This window comes from Anoplopoma fimbria, chromosome 9 (assembly GCF_027596085.1).
Source record: "Anoplopoma fimbria isolate UVic2021 breed Golden Eagle Sablefish chromosome 9, Afim_UVic_2022, whole genome shotgun sequence".
Classification (NCBI taxonomy): Eukaryota; Metazoa; Chordata; class Actinopteri; order Perciformes; family Anoplopomatidae; genus Anoplopoma; species Anoplopoma fimbria.
In genome coordinates this window covers 10,736,326-10,753,850 of record NC_072457.1, presented here as the reverse complement: position 1 = coordinate 10,753,850, position 17,525 = coordinate 10,736,326, and the positions used below count along the sequence as shown (strand labels likewise).

At 38.1% G+C, this 17,525-nt stretch overlaps 3 protein-coding genes across 3 annotated transcripts; 1 reads left to right on the top strand and 2 right to left on the bottom strand.

The window, feature by feature from the left end:
• The first annotated feature begins 978 nt into the window (after nucleotides 1-978).
• Nucleotides 979-4,752, top strand: LOC129096358 (extracellular superoxide dismutase [Cu-Zn]-like). The gene is made up of 2 exons (XM_054605126.1): nucleotides 979-1,133; nucleotides 2,244-4,752. Exons 1-2 carry the CDS (start codon nucleotides 1,111-1,113, stop codon nucleotides 2,878-2,880), a joined length of 660 nt encoding a protein of 219 aa, XP_054461101.1. The 5' UTR covers nucleotides 979-1,110; the 3' UTR covers nucleotides 2,881-4,752.
• Nucleotides 4,753-4,763: 11 nt separating this feature from the next.
• LOC129096356 (coiled-coil domain-containing protein 149-like) lies at nucleotides 4,764-9,969 on the bottom strand. Its single transcript, XM_054605124.1, has 12 exons — nucleotides 9,775-9,969; nucleotides 8,747-8,908; nucleotides 8,562-8,600; nucleotides 7,897-8,004; nucleotides 7,575-7,691; nucleotides 6,883-7,055; nucleotides 6,619-6,691; nucleotides 6,350-6,434; nucleotides 6,036-6,183; nucleotides 5,840-5,916; nucleotides 5,435-5,500; nucleotides 4,764-5,339 (listed from the first exon to the last, which is right to left on the bottom strand). The coding sequence occupies exons 1-12, from the start codon at nucleotides 9,823-9,825 to the stop codon at nucleotides 4,771-4,773; spliced, it is 1,668 nt and encodes a 555-aa protein (XP_054461099.1). The 5' UTR covers nucleotides 9,826-9,969; the 3' UTR covers nucleotides 4,764-4,770.
• A 2,670-nt stretch (nucleotides 9,970-12,639) lies between these two features.
• LOC129096357 (leucine-rich repeat LGI family member 2-like) lies at nucleotides 12,640-17,405 on the bottom strand. Its single transcript, XM_054605125.1, has 8 exons — nucleotides 17,230-17,405; nucleotides 16,972-17,043; nucleotides 16,670-16,741; nucleotides 16,216-16,287; nucleotides 16,033-16,104; nucleotides 15,066-15,235; nucleotides 13,591-13,755; nucleotides 12,640-13,475 (listed from the first exon to the last, which is right to left on the bottom strand). The coding sequence occupies exons 1-8, from the start codon at nucleotides 17,403-17,405 to the stop codon at nucleotides 12,640-12,642; spliced, it is 1,635 nt and encodes a 544-aa protein (XP_054461100.1).
• Between the last annotated feature and the right edge of the window lie 120 nt (nucleotides 17,406-17,525).

Below are 17,525 nucleotides of genomic sequence, written 5' to 3'. Positions count from 1 at the left end.
ATATGTGTATCCATGTTTCCTTTTTTAACACCTCGTTTGGCTAATTTATCCACTCTATAATTTGACAGAATGCCTTTATGAGCAGGAACCTAGATTAATACAACCTCAGCACCTTTTTTTTGGATTGACATTATTTCACAGGTTAAATCCTCACGATTACTGAAGAGCATAACTTTTGTCTTCTCCACTAAAAATGTAAATCCCCACATTGCAACTTGAATAATCCCATGTTGTATTATTTTTTTAAAATACATGTTCAACATTTCTCCTTCAAACATTATAAAGTGGAATTTATAACCAGGAGCTAATTTGGTTTTGGGTTCCTGTTTTCTAGCTGTTCAGCGGCTGTGTAGATGACAACAGCGCTGCCTGCTGGTCTGATGTGTTTACTGGCATTTACATCCGGAGTGAAAGGTTGTATTAATAACCAGGCAGGATGAGCTCCAGGCTTTATGTTGGCCAAATGGTGTGTGATGAATTAATGAATTAATGACAAACGCCTAATATTCACTGCCATTATAAATATTATATCAAACCACTACTGTCTTGAAAATATCCTAAAGGTTCTCTTAAGGTTGTTAAAAGTAAATAATAAATAAATATGTAAACAAACTAAAATGTTCTCAAACGTTCCCAAAAGGTTCTCTGACGTTTTCCCCCCTTCTTACTGGGACTCCATAAAACACTTTATTATTAGGTTATTACAGCATTACTATTTCACCATACTTTTTTTTTGTTGTAATCTGACAGATGTTTTGTGTTACTTAAAGAGGAGAGTTTCTGTCCCATGAGCAGGCGTCCTTTACTGCATGATTACTGCATGTCTACATAGTTAAGTCTGAATTAAACGGGGCTGAAGAAAACATGCTGCAGCCGCAGGTCTTAAAAAAAACAACAAAAACAATGTAAAGTCAACACATATGCAAGCGTTTTAAATAACGAAAAACAGCTGGAGCCCACCTTTGCTCCACCCTCAGCAAACAACGCGTATTGACACGGTTATACAAAGACTTTCACAACAGTTTGCATCTCCACTCGTCAGAGGACCGACAGTAAGCGGCTTATCAGCACTGCCGGCTGTACAGTTTGAACTATTGCAGCGGTGTGTTTATGCTGACCATGCATCTGCACGGGTAAGTGGACTTTGGTCATATAGCGGTGACGTCAGCCCGCAGTCTCTGCGTTATGATCGTTTTATTAACTTTATCTGCAGAGTAACATACTGCGACATGTGTTTGTCTAGAGGCAGTGTAGCCGTCCTTAAGCTTTTCCTTTTCATAATTAATATACCGCAGGCTACAGTCTATATTATATTATATCATGTTATGTTGAATATAGACATACAATTGCGCAACAGGGTATATTACTGTTATGGTGCCAACAGCATGGCAATAAGAGTTGATAAGTAAAACCTAAGTACTGTGCACTTTTTGGGGGAACTGGAGTTTCTAATTTGTCCTACTTAATGCTTTAAGGCTAATTTAAGGAAAATATTGTCAGGGCCAACTTTTTAACTAAACATTTACAGTGGAAGACAGTTACTGAGGGCATTTACTACAGTATGGCTTCATTTGAGTGTACTAACGTCTGTACCTTACTTGTATAATTCCCTTTTTGGCTGCGTCACCATATTGTTGAGCGGAATTCTTAGTCGACTAACACCTATACGATTTTGTTGACTAATTTGATTAGTTGTTTTAATCAACAGATCTGTAAAACGGATTATCTCCGGGAAAAATATCACACAAAAGCACCATTTTAATCTTGTGTTTAGTAGATATGTTCTCTTAAGTTTCCTGAAAGTCCTTCAGCATGAAAAAGCTTTTAAAAAGTCTGATTGACAAAATAAATTCACCAAAACCAAAACGACTGATAAATTGGCTAGTCGACAAAAAGGGGGCGCTGCACAGTTAATATTTAGATTTTCAGAATCTTAATAGATGAAACCACTCAGCTAGAAAATAGATCAAATGAGCTCCACCATCCATCAGCAGTGTTAAAAAACGTATAACATCTTCTTAATAAAATACTTACTAATTTAATTATGTATACAAAACATTACTTTTTGATTCTGACTTATTATGAAGAAAATTTACCTGGAACAAAGTATTTTTTTTAAATGTGTTGTTACTGCTTTTACTTGAACACACAAATCATGTAAATTCATCATTGTGCAGTTGATGGCTGTTTTCATGCAGAATGTATAAATATGAAGCACTACTTATGATTTTGATGTTTTTCAGGTCCATGGTTATTTGGGGATTAGCACTGTTGGTCCTGTTGGCAGGCTCTCAACAACGTGTCTCAGCTGACACTGACCATTTGGCTCCCCCGGAGGTCTCACAGTACAATGGTACTCTGTATGCAATCTGCAAAATGAGACCCAGCACTTCGCTACCTGACAGTCTGCCCAAAGTGTACGGTCAGGTGCTGTTTAAGCAAGATTATCCTCAGGGAAAACTAAATGTCCTGCTTCGGTTCAATGGCTTCCCCACAGACAGTGACCCAGAGCCCAGAGCGGTGCACATCCATCAGTACGGAGACCTGAGCCGGGGCTGTGACTCCACTGGCGGCCACTACAATCCACATGGTGTTCATCACCCCAACCACCCTGGAGACTTTGGTAACTTTGAGCCCCATGAAGGGAAAATAAATGCAATGATAGAATCAGAGGCCACGCTGTTTAGAGAGCTGTCTGTGATTGGAAGAGCAGTGGTGGTCCATGAAAAGGTGGACGACTTAGGGCGTGGTGGAGACTCTGGGAGCCTGCTGCATGGAAACGCAGGCCGGAGGCTCGGCTGCTGCATTATTGGGATCACCCCCCCTGGCTCCTGGGATATGCACTATAAGCTGTATTCTAGGCGGCTGAGGAGGAATTAGTTTTACAGAAATGGAATACACTTTAGGTCAACTTACAGGTGTGGCCTGTATTCATTCATTACAGTGACAATGATTCGCTGTAATCATTGTCTGATACCAATAAAATAAATTTCCATTAATCTCAAATAAAGTATCTCATCCTCGATTGGACTGAGTGGCACAAAATTTGGTACAGATATTAATGAGGATGAATCCCACCGGCTTTAGTGGTCCTCTGACATTTCCTCTAGCGCCATCATTTGGTCAACATTTTACTTTGTCCATGGTTGTTTTATGATAAAATATTTTCAAAAATGTAATTACCTTCCGCCTCAGCTGTGCTTTGCGTTTAGTGATTATTAGCCAATGTTAGCATGCGAACATGATAAACTAAGATGGTGAACATGGTAAACATAACACCTGCATGCATTTGTATGTTAGCATTGCAATTTCAAACATGCGAGCATGTTGTTAGCCTTTAGCTTAAAGAACCTGCATTACATCTTCCTATTAAAGTTTAACCTTCGGGGTTCATTTTGGATTCTATATTTAATACATGTTTTCCAACAACAAACCAGTAGCTAAAAAACATTTATTTTCCAGAAATAAATCCATTTTGTACACATTTAACACATATGGCTCGATGTTATTTCTATCTGGTGAGTTCATAATGTTCCATCACAAAAACAGGACAAAGACATCAGTGCTGGTGATCTAGATGTTGTAGCTTCATATTGTTACAGACTAAATTCTGTAAATGTGTTCTTAATTAAGATGTTTGTTCAATGTCACCTGACAAATTCTTATGTTTTTATCGATATCTAGTACATTGTCATGCAGCATTTTATATATCTTTGATAATATTGTGTTGATTGAATATAAAAAATGTACGTAAGGTGTTTAGCAAAAAAGCAAAATGTCTCACATTTTCAAAATTAGGACAATAATAAGAAATTAAACTGTTGGAAATGTTTGTATTATGTTTTAAGAAACAAAATAAAGCTGCTCCTAAACTTTGTTCCCAACAGCTGGATGTCTATTTGTTGACGTAGTGATCAATAAGTTTTGGTAGGTTTCTTGAACGTGGGGGCAGGTGAAGTGTCGGCAGAGGTAGAAAGATAAAGAAGAATTCATGTCTAAGCAACACAAAGTCTTTCTATTCCGCAATCGCACTTTGTCCCTCCTAATTTTAAGTACATTTTTGTGTGAAACTTTAACCAGTGTCTTATTCCAGAGTTAACAGTAGAAATGTTTAACAAATTACATTCACCTTCGCTGTTGAGTTCAAGTTCAATTTCCCTGTCAGAGCGACTAAAGTAAATGATTGCAGACTGAAATGTTATGTGTCAAAAGCAGAAAAATCTAAATCATCTCACCCCTGTTGTATTCTTCAGCCCTTTTTTGCTTCTTTTATCACTATAAATCAGTTTCTCCCACCTCCATCTTTGATACATACACAATGTAAAGCTTTAAACTGTGTGGTACCAGTTTGGGTATAACTCTTTCCTGTTTCAACACCACAATGGTGTGGAAGAACTTGACTGATGTGCTCAAAGTTCTGACCTCAAACCCTTCCAATGCCTAGATAATCAGTACCTGACAGTTAATGCTCAGATTTTCTTGAAGGTTTGTCATGAGTCATTCTTACAACTTTCACAAGGCTATACTAATGAGAAAATCACGTAGTGTCCCAATAATTGGTTTGGATAATACTTTGATTTGCAGTAATTCTCAGATGTCAGCATCCATTATCAACCCACCATCTGCAAATCATAACAACTAAATAGCGTTACTTTCTCCTTTTTGTTTTTCATTATTCATAAAAATGAATAAAGTAGCATCGTAATACAAATGTGCCATTGATTTTTTTTTCCTGATGCTCTGCAACATGTGAGTGGTTCATGGAAGACTTCACATTTCCTGACTAACAAAAACATCTGTCCCATCTGAAAGCTCTGTCTCCTGGTCTGACTGGACGTTCTCCTGCTCCCCATCAGAACTTGCGACGGCAGCAGCGTGTATTGTGCTAATTATGTTTGTCTCTGTTAGAATAAGCTCTGTCTCAACAGTTTCCACCTCTTCAGTGCATTCGTCCGACTGTTCCTCTTTTCCCCTTGTGGGGTCAGAGTCCTCTAAAGTTTGCTCCATGTGGCTGAGGTCTGATGAATGGTGTGTGGGGGAGGAATCACTCTGACACTCCTCTTCTTTTGACCGGTGACTCGTTAAATCAGCTGTGACCTGTGATTGACCGCTGTCGTGACACTCCTCACTGTCTGGTGGTTCTGTCTCAGGGCAGACCGGCTCTTCCTCGGCTGACTGATACGAGAGGTTCGGCTGGCACGTCTCCTCGCTGGATGATAAAAGTGTCTCCTTAAGAAGCTCCTCTTGACCACCTGACCCAGCTGGAGGTTCGCTCTCTTGGACTGGGACTCCTGTGGAGCTCTGCTGATTGACGGCAATGTTTGCTGACCCTTCATCACCTGTAAGAATAGAAGATTTAAGAAATGAAATCTCACCAACACACAGAACGATAGATTGCGTAGACTGAGAAGTATAAGTCACATCGAATATTCACCTTCCTGTACAGGAGACTCCGTCGACTCAGCCGGCTGAGTATTCAGGATGATGGTGTCTTTTCCTCCTATTATAACAAGACATTATTCAGAGTAAGCCTTTATAAAAGTGGTAGAAATGCAATCAATTGTGTGTCACTACTTAAAACTGTTGGATTGGATAGAAGTAAGTAAATGTCATTTGAGCAGATATGAGAAGAAATGAAAGAAGTTCAAAGGGTAAAAAGAAGTTAGAGGAAGTGAAAGGAACATACTTCCATATATTCCCACAGACACATTATAAGTGAGGCCTCCAGGGAGCAAGAAGCAAAAGGACAGAAGAGAGGATAAGGAATGTACATTATTGTAAACAGTAAGTAGAATACAAGCTCTAATGTAACACAGTAAAATACGATAATTATGTTTACCTGGCAGGCTCCATAATCCAGACATTTCTAACGTTTTTAGTTTCTTCTCCAGCTCCGCTACCCGATTTCCAAGAATCCTGACGATAAAAGGCACAAAAGCAATACCATTTGAACGTTTTTTGTCTGGTATCCAAGTTATTTATACATACAAATTAGAGTTTATACAGAGAGAGAGTGAAGGATGAGATTTTTGTACTTGTTGATTTGGCGTTGGTGCTGAATCACCATGTTCTTCTCGTGGATGGTTTCCAGCAGAGCTGTGGCGAGTGACTTGAGGTCTGAGATGGACTGAGGAGTCACCGGCAAACTGCAGCCGTTTTCTTCAGACAGTAACAATTCCTTCACTGCACAAAGATTGTTGGTCAAAGTTTAAGCACAGACACAACATGCTTTAAATTAATGGTTTTTAAAATGGCTTTTCCTTTAACCTGTTAATGTTTACATGGAATTTTGTTACATTGAACATACTCAGTTCAGTATGTTTATTTTTAAATATATGACGCTTCTGACCTTGTTTAGCAGAGAGCACCCCAGTCAGTGCACTACTGTTGGGTTTCCCACAGATTTTAGCGGTTTTCCTACAGTCCAGGGCACTCTGAAATAAGTGAAAAGATATACTGAGCATGAGAGGTTTGTTCTTTTGAAAGAAAGAAAAATACATATTTTTTTTCACTTTTCCAAAAGGTTAAGTTGCTCTGTTTTCATAGAATTAAGAAACAATACAAAACATTTAAAAGATAACTCAAGGAGTGAAATATTGAAGAATTAAGTGTAGTTACCTTGTACTTCACCAAGTTTGTTTTAAGCAAGTGGATTTCTTCTTGAAGTTGACAGAACCGTTCATGCAAATACCTAAAATATTATAAATTTCACAAGTTCATCATTAAATCAATTAACCTCATCAGTTCTATCATCAACATCAACTGCTTTAAACAGAATGCTAGACTCGTGCAAAACTTAGAAGTTGTTTCTTTAACTGTAGACTAATTGTTCCAGATGCTCTAATATTTCAGTGAAGCACTAATAAAATATCTTTAACAAACCTGTTCTCCATGCATAGTGCATCTACATCTAAAATCCGTATCTCATCGTTGCCCAAGATTTGGTTCATTTCCACGTTGAGTCGATGAGCCTTCTGCTGAAACACGTCACGCTCTGCTCGCACGTCCTGAAGCTCATCTGTGAGCGACTTCACGCTGTGCTCCAAAACCTCGTTCTGCAGCAACACAAAGGACGATGTGTAAGTACAGAAACTATGATTTCATTTCAATGATACGGGCAGAATAGTTCATCCACTCCACAAAGTTGAAAAAAGTGCCTGGAATTAGGGCTGGATGATATGGCCAAAATCTTCTACCCCGATATGGGTCACTTCATATCTCAAATTAATAAATATCAATATGAAGCCGAAATTCTTCCCGAAGTGGGAGTTGAAGACTTGGAATGGAAGTGTTTTTGCTGCTTTCCCTTTAATTATTCAAATTGATTTAGACTAAATTTGAGTTGCCTTCTCTTTTCTACATCGAGTATTTCTACTTAAGGACATTTGACGGGTTTTACTTGCAAACTTAAGTAACATATTTTTTACAGTGAGTACTTCCTCCACCGCTGACTGTAGGTGTGTGCGTGGTTTAATTATTCTCAAGTCTTCCTGGTTTGACATTCATTTGAGAGGATGTTTTTTAAATATCACAATGCAACAGAAAGTCACCTGAATAGATGAATCTGTTCTCACCTGTTCTCCAGCTCTTTCTAACTGTTTGACCAGATCCTCTCGTTCATGAGCAGGAAAGTGTCGAGCTCCGACCTCTTCATCTCCCAGCCTCTGTTTGGTGATGGTCATTCGTAGAAGCTGTTGGGACAGAGAGACTTTTGCTTTAATTCTTCTGATGAACTCATTTCTTTGCATTCAAATTAACTTAATCGCTACTCACTTAAATCGGATAAATCAATCAATGATGGAGATATATTCAAGACACGCAAACAAAAATAAAGACGCGATATCCCAATTTGAATTTACTGCAACTTTCGGTATAGTACACAGCATGTCATGGTACCTTGTTGTCACCTTGAGCTTCCACCAGTCGTTGTTTCAGCTCCTTCACCTCCTCAGAAAGTTGACTGCTTTTTTCTCTGGAGTCTCTCAGTAGCTGGGCTAAATTTACCTGAAGACATTAACATGACGTCAAATGAGCAAGATCACACAGGCTTAATTCAGCGGTTACATGAATATTTCACAATTGACATTTAAAGCTGTACAGAACAAGAATTTTTCGTAACTATTCCCCCATTTTTTTAACTACAGGGCAGCAGTGGTGAAGAGCAGTCTAGTCACCCTGGTAAATGTGTCCTTCTTGTCCAAATACAATTGTAGGGTTGTTATAAACACTGGCAGCAATCAGTGATCAAATAAAAACTGTTGGTGTGTATTATCTAACTTTGAACGAAGCATGGTTGCTCCAGCTAAAGACAGCTGGGTTGAATGCTGTAATTCTTTTAGCCTTTAAATATTTTAGCATAAGTCTTAGAGACCAGCCTCATCCATAAAGACAAGCACACTGTGTACATATAACTGAATTCCACTTACATCTAACCATATGTAGCCCATGTGTAAAGCTGCAAAATGCAATATTAATGAGCCATTTCTAACGGTTATTTACCACACTATGCATTTTTGTAGACAGTGATGCAGAAAGAACATGTGCAGGGTAAAGTTGCTTACTTGATTCCTTTTCTCAGGAGGCAAAGAGGGATCTCCATCCTATTAGTTATAATAAAAAACAAAGATCTGTCATTAAATGCAACATCGCCAAAATTCAACAGTGGATAATGACAATTTCTATTCTCTGTTTTCTGCATACTATGACGCTCAAGATGCATCTTTACGACGGTACTAGTTCAGCTTACAATGAGCTCCCTGTACTTCTTCTTGAGTCCTTGGTGTCGCTCACGTAGCTGGTTGGCCATCAGTTTGTACTGATCCCTCTCCTGCTGGCAGGTGTCAAGCTCTTTCGACAGAATCAGAAGAGCTTCTTTTTTACTCTCCAACTTCTGCTTACAAATGAGAAACTATTGAAAGAGAAAAAGTTGAAGATATTATATAGCAGAAATTTTAATAATACTGGCCAGCTAGGGAGAAACATATTATTATTTTAACTGTTATTATTGAAGCAGTGCGGCCAATACGATACAATTTATATCACAATAACCACATAAGACGTTCTGATGTTGATTTTATGACGTCAAGGTAGGAAATTCCTTTCTTAGGTTTGCATATTGTGAATATTTTCATCATCAATTTGGCTATTGTCAATACATTTTCTGTTGATTGACTAATTGATTAATCGTTTGAGTCCCATACTTGGTAACGTGGTGTTTAAGAATCATTCTGGTAGAAAAATGGCTTATAATATATACCACAGAGTTTAGTATCATGCTTCACAATATGTTCCAAAATAGAACAGTGATGTTAGTCATAATACACACTTATATTTGTTTTTACTGCATCATACTGGATCTCAGTAAAAAAATGGACATGGAAGTGATCATAAAGTTATCATGAGCTGTCATCTAAATGTATTGATTGAGACCAATAATGTCTAACCAGTAAGAACTCAATACACCAGCAGTCTGGTGCATATAGTTTTACTGTATATCTCATCATCTTTGTATGGCACTGGGGCTCTGCAGGTAAAAGGGAAAAACATCCACTTCCTTGTCTACAGGAGAGAAACCAAAGCAGATGGCATTTAATCCTCTTTAATGTTTAATCTGAAAATCCTGAACTGTCTCTGGGTGATTACAGGAGGCGACACACATCATTTATAGACACACATTCACCGCTTATGTGACAGTTTGGTGGAGAACAAACAAACATGTGTGGAGGTTAGTGAGTCTTTCTATGCACGCTGCTCCCTGCGTATTTCCAGTCTCACCTCGTTGATCAGCCCCTGCCAGTCGCTCTCGCTCCTCCTGCTCGGATCCATCTCGCTCCGCACTGCAGGAAACAATATGAATTATGACGCAAGGTGAGTTTCATACGAGCATCACCATGTTGTGATCAGATCTAGAGACAATTCGCATCATCACGACGGATTAGATGATCGAGGAACACCAGCTGCATCACTTCGGTGCGTCCGCGACGTCAGAGTAGCGTCACGACGCATTTAGTAACCCTCGTAAATTTGGGAACTAACTCCAGGCACTGGTTTATACTGTACTATTCCCGTTTCATGTAAATTGATCATACCGAGTGAGTGCATTTAGTTTACAAATGTTCTTTGTATGACGACCAACATTTTTCCCCCAAAAAAAATCTAATAAAACAATATGAAGTTAGTAATCTTGTGAATAAACACAGATTAAAGTGTGATTTTAGGTTTAAGGCTAAAAATATTATGTATAGTAGGTCACAATGACCTGCCATACTGTGAAAAAGAATAGGATAAAATAATGTCAAGCTTATTTGCTGGGTTGTAAAAATGTTTTGGATTACTCAACAATTTAATACATTTTGTCTATATTTATTTAGGAGATTTCTTATATCATAATGCGTTATCTATCGATTTAATATCACACACGTTGGCCACTCTCCATATCTGCATTTTTTGGCATAAGGTACTTGAATACAATGGACTCTCAATGCACAACAATGGCAAGACAATTGTTGGTACCTGACATTTACTGTTTTCAGATTTTGAAAGGCAATGAAGTCATAAAGTTTTTTTCTTTTTTTTTCTAAATCAACAGATTGAAAAACAATAAATGTGGAAGGTGCAAAGGTTTAGGGACTCTTATTATTGTATTTTAAGGTTTGGGCTCTTAACCGACTTTCATATGCAAACCAGACGTTTTAAATAAATAAATACATTAACAAAACTGCAATTGTACATGTCTGCACCTGTAAATACATCTGAGCATTCACTATCCATACTACCATACTATTTAGTACGACAGAAATGTTTTTGTATGTCTCAATACATGGTCAATACATGTCAAATGCAGTAGGCCTCAAATACCAGGATGTCCTACTGCAACCAGCATGCTTCTCTGTTTATTCTGACCCACAATTCTCTGTGCAGCTGATACAGGCAAGAGGGTCAGTTAGAGGTGAAATGACAAAGTGATGTGTTTCAATTGAATGCATAATGCATGCAACAGTAGGTACTTTGACCCCTTATTTTGTGATTGGGGCAAAAATATGAGATGATGATTACACATTGTGTCTATTCTTGATCTATTAAATAAACCGTATGATTTTGACATTTGTCCTCTGTTGCAGTGTGAAGAAAATGCTTTCTCTGACACCGGATGCTGAGAGCACTATCAATTTCAAACATGCTGTCTGGGGCACTTTGTCTTTGCTTTATGGACACAATTCGCAGTCTGTGCATCTGCAAAGAACAGAGGTCACAAATTCAATGCATGAGGTTAAATGTTCTTTAATGCATTTTCGCAAACTCATTCTTACATAAGGATGTCGTTAGTTTAGTAGAGTGGAACATATACATCATTGCTAGGTAGGACATGAGGTCGGATAGAGGGGCAATAATGTTAAAAAAGATGGTCTATGCTTGATCTTGTTAACATATTGTGACTTTTAGATGTTAAACAGTCTATAGAGACCATGGCCTAATTTGCACACCATGCCATTGTTATGTGTATGAAAAAGTCAGCCAAACACACTGTAATTATTTCTGTACAATACATGAAAAACATCAAGATCTGTAAAGAAAACACATTTGTTACTTGGGACCATGTAAATGTCATTTTAAGTCCCATTGCAGCTAACAATTATCCTTGTGATTGTAACTGAGAGCAACACTCATTATTATACATTTGCTTAGAAATAAGGATTAATTTATAATTAGTTCTGACACTAATCAGGCACTCTGTTAATACAGTAGCTTGTTATAAATGGTGTTCAGTTAGGCTTAAGCTCATAATATGTAGCTAATACATTCAGCTGGGTTTTTGGGTAAAGGTTTTGAAGAAAATCTCAATTGCATGCACATTCAAATCATGACAGTTACTGGGATGCGTTGAGTGACTTAGAGCATTTTAGCCCACTCCCCAACTTTTTCTGTTTTAGCTACATCCAACAATTTCTCTAATTTCCCAAAACATAAAAATCCAATAAGCACATCCACTTCCCAAGCAATTTGGCCAGGTGAGAGGAAGTGAGAATGTAAGGAGGGTTTGAACTCTCTTTTTCCTTTTTAGCACTGATGCTTATGTTACTTTTTGTGTGTAGAACTGAGGGCAATACCATGAATACCTTCCAGGAAAGACTATCTGATAGTATGTGCCATCATCTCCATTTCTAAAGGATTATTGCATCTCGCCCGTCTCTATGACAGAAGGCTTTGCACCCTGCTGTCAAGTCTGGCCAATCAGAAGAGCTTTAAACAGCTTTTCCACACCTAACATACTGACACCTAAAAGATAAGTTTCTTACAACCTGTGTGGGGTGACTTGGCAATTTTTTTCTTGACAGAATAACGATTAAAGCCAACACCTCTTAAGATAATATAATGTATGCAATAACATTATCTTCATGCTGTTTTCATTTTCAAAAGGTTGCCATTTTTTTATATTCTTGTCAGCCTTACGTTTACTACTTTGGACCTGTCATACCTCCATAATTAGTATAAATACATATGAACTTTCCAAAGATGTTTATCTCAAATCAAGAAAGATATATTTAATTGCAGAAGAAAGATATAAAGCATTTGAGACTCCTTTGTAGCATACATACAAATATTGATCTGAGTGGCCAAGTCATTTTTTTGGTATAGACATTATAAGCTTAAATCTACAATAACATTCTCAAAAACCATGGATTTGCCCTTGAAGCTGGAGGAGAAGATGAAATTCCTCCGGTCAGTGGTCAGTGCTGTAAAGGTTCGGGGCGACTGCACATAAATGTCCTTGAACTTGTGGAACGTTTTGGTCTCCACATCCCAGAGGTAGATTTGTGTGAAAGAATAATCGCTGCCAAGGGCAAGGTAGTGTTTATCTGTGAAGTTGAAAGGTTGGAGGATCATCGCTCCTCGAGAAGGTAAAGCCTGCACCTCAATGAACTGCTTATTGGTCCACTTGAGGACTTTGGAGTCACCGATGTAGCAGGTCATGGCCAGATACAACTCATCCTCCACCCGGAAAGCTTTTACTGCCACCACATCGTCGACATTTGGGATTTCACTGTGAAATATGAACTTCAGGGTGCTCTTGTTCCACAGGTAGATAACTGGTGACTGAGAGCGACTGGTCAAGATGAGGTAGGACTTCCCGTCCAACTGGACAAACTCAGCATCTGTATCACGAAACCACTCGTGGAGAAACTGGTAGGAGTAGAAACCAGTTTCATTGCGGTCTGGTTGGTTGGTCCACTTGTACAGAGTAGACATACCTGCCTTGGAGCTGTCCACAATCACAAAGTACCACTCACCATCCATTTGGAAGACCTCTATATCGTTGGGCTTCGAGATGTTGAAGACCTCAATTGTTTGGAACTTTGTGAACTTGTTTTGCCGATCATCAAACTTGTATATATGGGATCCACCAAAGAGCTGGGTAACAATTATCAAGACATGGTCGTCGATCAGTACCGACTTGCAGCCGACAACAGACTTCCCTGTGAGGAAAAAAAAGATGAGTGGAAAAACAACACGGGAAATTAAGTTTAAGTTAAAATGACATATGTCACATATGTCTTGAGTTTTCTGACTATAAGAAAAATACAGTCAAACCTGTTATATTGTCAAATTTCCTGAAATTCATTTCAACGTGGTCCCACTCCATGACCACACAGCTGTTGGAGTTGGGGGCAGCCATCGCCACGTAGATGTCCTCTTTAAAGGAGAAGATGTCGGCTGACATGGACTGAATGGGAATGGACTGATGACGAACAAAGTCTGTGAAATGCAGACAAGAACGAAACTACTCGTCTGCTGACAAAGTGAAAGAGTCGACATTTAAAACCTCACTGCTTCCAACACGTTTTTCATGCTGTGAAAACTTCTGGATGACACTGTAGGGTCAACAAAATCTAATTACAGTACCAGTCAAAAGTTTGGACACACCTTCTCATTCAACTACTTTGAAGAATCTAAAATATAAAACATATTCTGGTTTGTTGAGCATTTGTTTGTTTACCACATAATTCCATATGTGTTCCTTCATAGTTTGGATGTCTTCAATATTAATCTACAATGTAGAAAAAAATCAAAATAAAGAAAAACCATTGAATGAGAAGGTGTGTCCAAACTTTTGACTGGTACTGTATATCTTTATTTATTGTTTTTATTGTTTACATTATTTAATTATAATATGTTAAGCCAGTGTTATGAAATGACTCAAATTGTATTTATGTCAGTTTACAATTACCTTGTTTGACCACACTGATAGTATACTGAATATTTAATATTTAAAAACATTTGAAATGAAAAGAAAAAAAGGAAGGTAAATCTTGTCTTTCTTACATTTTCTTAGATGTTGTTTTTATTTTTTGCAATGCTTGTGGCTCTATGGCAACGTTGGTCACTTTGGTCCAGACTGAAATATCTTTCTAACTATTTAATGTATTCCCATTAAACTTGTTAAAGATATCCACAGTACCCAGAAAACAAATCCTACGGACTTTGGTGATCCCCTGACTTTTACTCTAATGCCTGCCTGATGTTGACATTTGTGGTTTTGGGTGTAACGTCTCAACAACTGTTAATCAGATTTCATTGAAAATGAATACATAAGTTCATGTTCCTCACAGGATGAATTGTAATAACTTTGGTGATTCCCTTGACTTTTCCTTGAGCATCTAGTCAAAATTTACAATATATCTAGAAAACTAGTTCTCATCAGCCTCAGCTGTGCTTTCTGTTTAGTACTAATTAGCAAATGTTATCATGCTATCACATTAAACTAAGATGATAAACATCATCAGTATTTCAATTATCATGCTGACGTAAGCATTTAGCACAAAGCGCTGTTGTGAGTAAGTGCAGCCTCACAGAGCTGATGGCGTAACTGTGGATGTGTGTGTGCTTGTGTGTGATCATAACGGTCGTGTTAACGGTCCTTAGGTAAGCTTGTTTCTTTTTGAGTGCATGGTAGTGTCCTGTTGAATTATTTAACAGTTGTATTGATTTCTTTCTCTCTTTTTTAAAACATTGCATCTTTGGCTGTGCCTGTTCCTGCTCATAAATGCTCTTGATAGTCATTTTACCTGTGGAGATACACTCGCCCGGTTGAATAGGAAGGTCATTGAGCCGCTTGCCCTTCATGTCACTGGGGCCGGCACAGAAGACATCCGATACTGTAGCATTTGTGTTTTTCAGCCACATCATCAGCCACTTATTCTCACAAATGCACTGGAAAGAGTTGGTTCTCAGATCCCTAATGTATGACATGACAAAATCAGCTTGGGCTTATCTAATGAACAATAAAATACGTAAAATGTTTTATATAAACAAGAGGAAAATACTTAAATGCTTCAAAGGCTCAAGGACATTGTAGTGATTTATTTAAAATTGTCCTGTATGTGACAAAACAAAGTAAAATTCAAATGTATATATACTCCATGATAGTCCAAATAATAATGCTTCAGGATAAAAATGTTACATCCTCCAAAACTCAATTTTTCAGAAACAAGAATATAAAATAATTGGTTTAGCTTGATGATGAAGTATTGTAGAAGTGTTAACTCACAATGGGTGACTGATTGATACATACATGAATCGTTTTAGCTACAGTTAATAACAAATACGTTGTTCTTTCGATTGTTTACCGACAAGCATTTTTGCATCTTTGTAAGAACAATTTCTTACTAAAATGTAATAAAAAATTCAAAATTGCCACAAATGAAAGACAACCTGAAACTGTAATGCACTATAGAGAAAATGGAGACAGAAACTCAAAATTTGAGCTTTCCATATCATTCTTGTTGAGCTCAATGCTACCAAACTGAAGGCAGCCTGAGTCAGCTTCACTTAGGAGCACAGTATGGAAAAAGACAACACACACACACACACACACACACACACACACACACACACACACACACACACACACACACACACACACACACACACACACACACACACACACACACACACACACACACACACACACACACACACACACACACACACACACACACACACACACTGCTGACACCGCAACTGCTTACTCACAGCTCCAGCAACGAATCCAAGTCAAAAAACAGATCTCTTGGCAGAAACCTCATCTTGTTATTGGAAAGCGATCTGAACCAGAAACACAGCGAGACCAGCAAAATGTACATAGTTCTCTGTAATAGTAAAGTGTTGGTGCTGCAGATGCTGCATGGGTGGTTAAGAGAATGACAGTAGACTTACAGATGAGTCAAATCTCGCAGACCACGAAAGGCATTTTTGGTGATGGTTTCGATCTTGTTCCCTTCAATGAATCTGTTCAATTAATCAAAAACAGAGGTATTTCAAAGCAAAATATGAGCAATAGCAATAAAGTAATGCATGTTATGCATTATATCATGCCATACTGATAAATCTGCAGATGTCCATATAAATGTCAGAATATTATAGAGGGGTAAATTATAGGGTTAGGGAGATTGAGGGGTGGGGCCGAAGGAGAAAAAATTATCTTCAGTTGTATTTACACCATGACGTGAAACATTCCTTCAACATAATCATTAATTATTATGTGATGTATTTAAGGTAACTGTTATGCATTTGGTTGTGAATACTTATGTAAACAATTTAAATCACAAAAACAACAAAAAAAAAACATGTCATTGGACATGGAACAGGAAGTTCATCAATTAATACTCACAAATATTTTAGATGTGGAAGACCAGAGAAAGCATCATCTTTGATTGTTGTCAAAGAATTTGCATTTAGAAGTCTGTAGAGGAAAAACAACCGCATGAACTGAGATTAAGACTTCTGTTAGAATGTTTGCTTTTTTTTTTCTTACTCCAAATAACCATGATGAAGAAAAACAGAACGATTTGTTTTATTAATAATATGTCTACTTTTTTGTATGTGTGTGTGTGTGTGTGTGTGGCAATGTCTGCACATCTAGCCTAAAATGTAAATTACTGATCAGTTAATCAATTTTAGTTTCGCACTTACAACAGCTGGAGAGAAGGCATAAGTGAAAACATCCCCTCTGTGATTTCAGAAATAGATCCATTTACCATGCTCCTGTTGAAAGAAAACGCATACAGAACAAAGTCTTTCTTAACAAATCAGTGCCAGACACACCAGCAGCCAACTCTGCAGGGGAGCACCGAGTAGCAAGCAAAATTGTCTCCTTGAACGCAACAGTGATTGGCATTGTGCTTTACTGGAAAAAAAAAAAAAATCCACAAAATACGACGTGTTACTCACAGTGAGTTGATCTCATTCGGTATCGTCTTTGGGATCTGTAAAGTACCCACGCAGATGATGGTCTCCTTGGTGCAGGAGCATCCTGAAGGACATTTGAAATTCCTTTTAGATTCAACTGCTCCATAAACACAGAGAAGCGCTAAACTGGCCAGCAGCCACTGCTGAGTAGATGTCATGTTGCTTCGTGACTGTTAACAATACTAAATGAGGCTGTTGTCGGTGCTGGCAGCGGCTTTTAACCGCCTGGGCGACATCAAAATGCTGCACTAGTGGAAACTCCTGACACAGGCTGATAC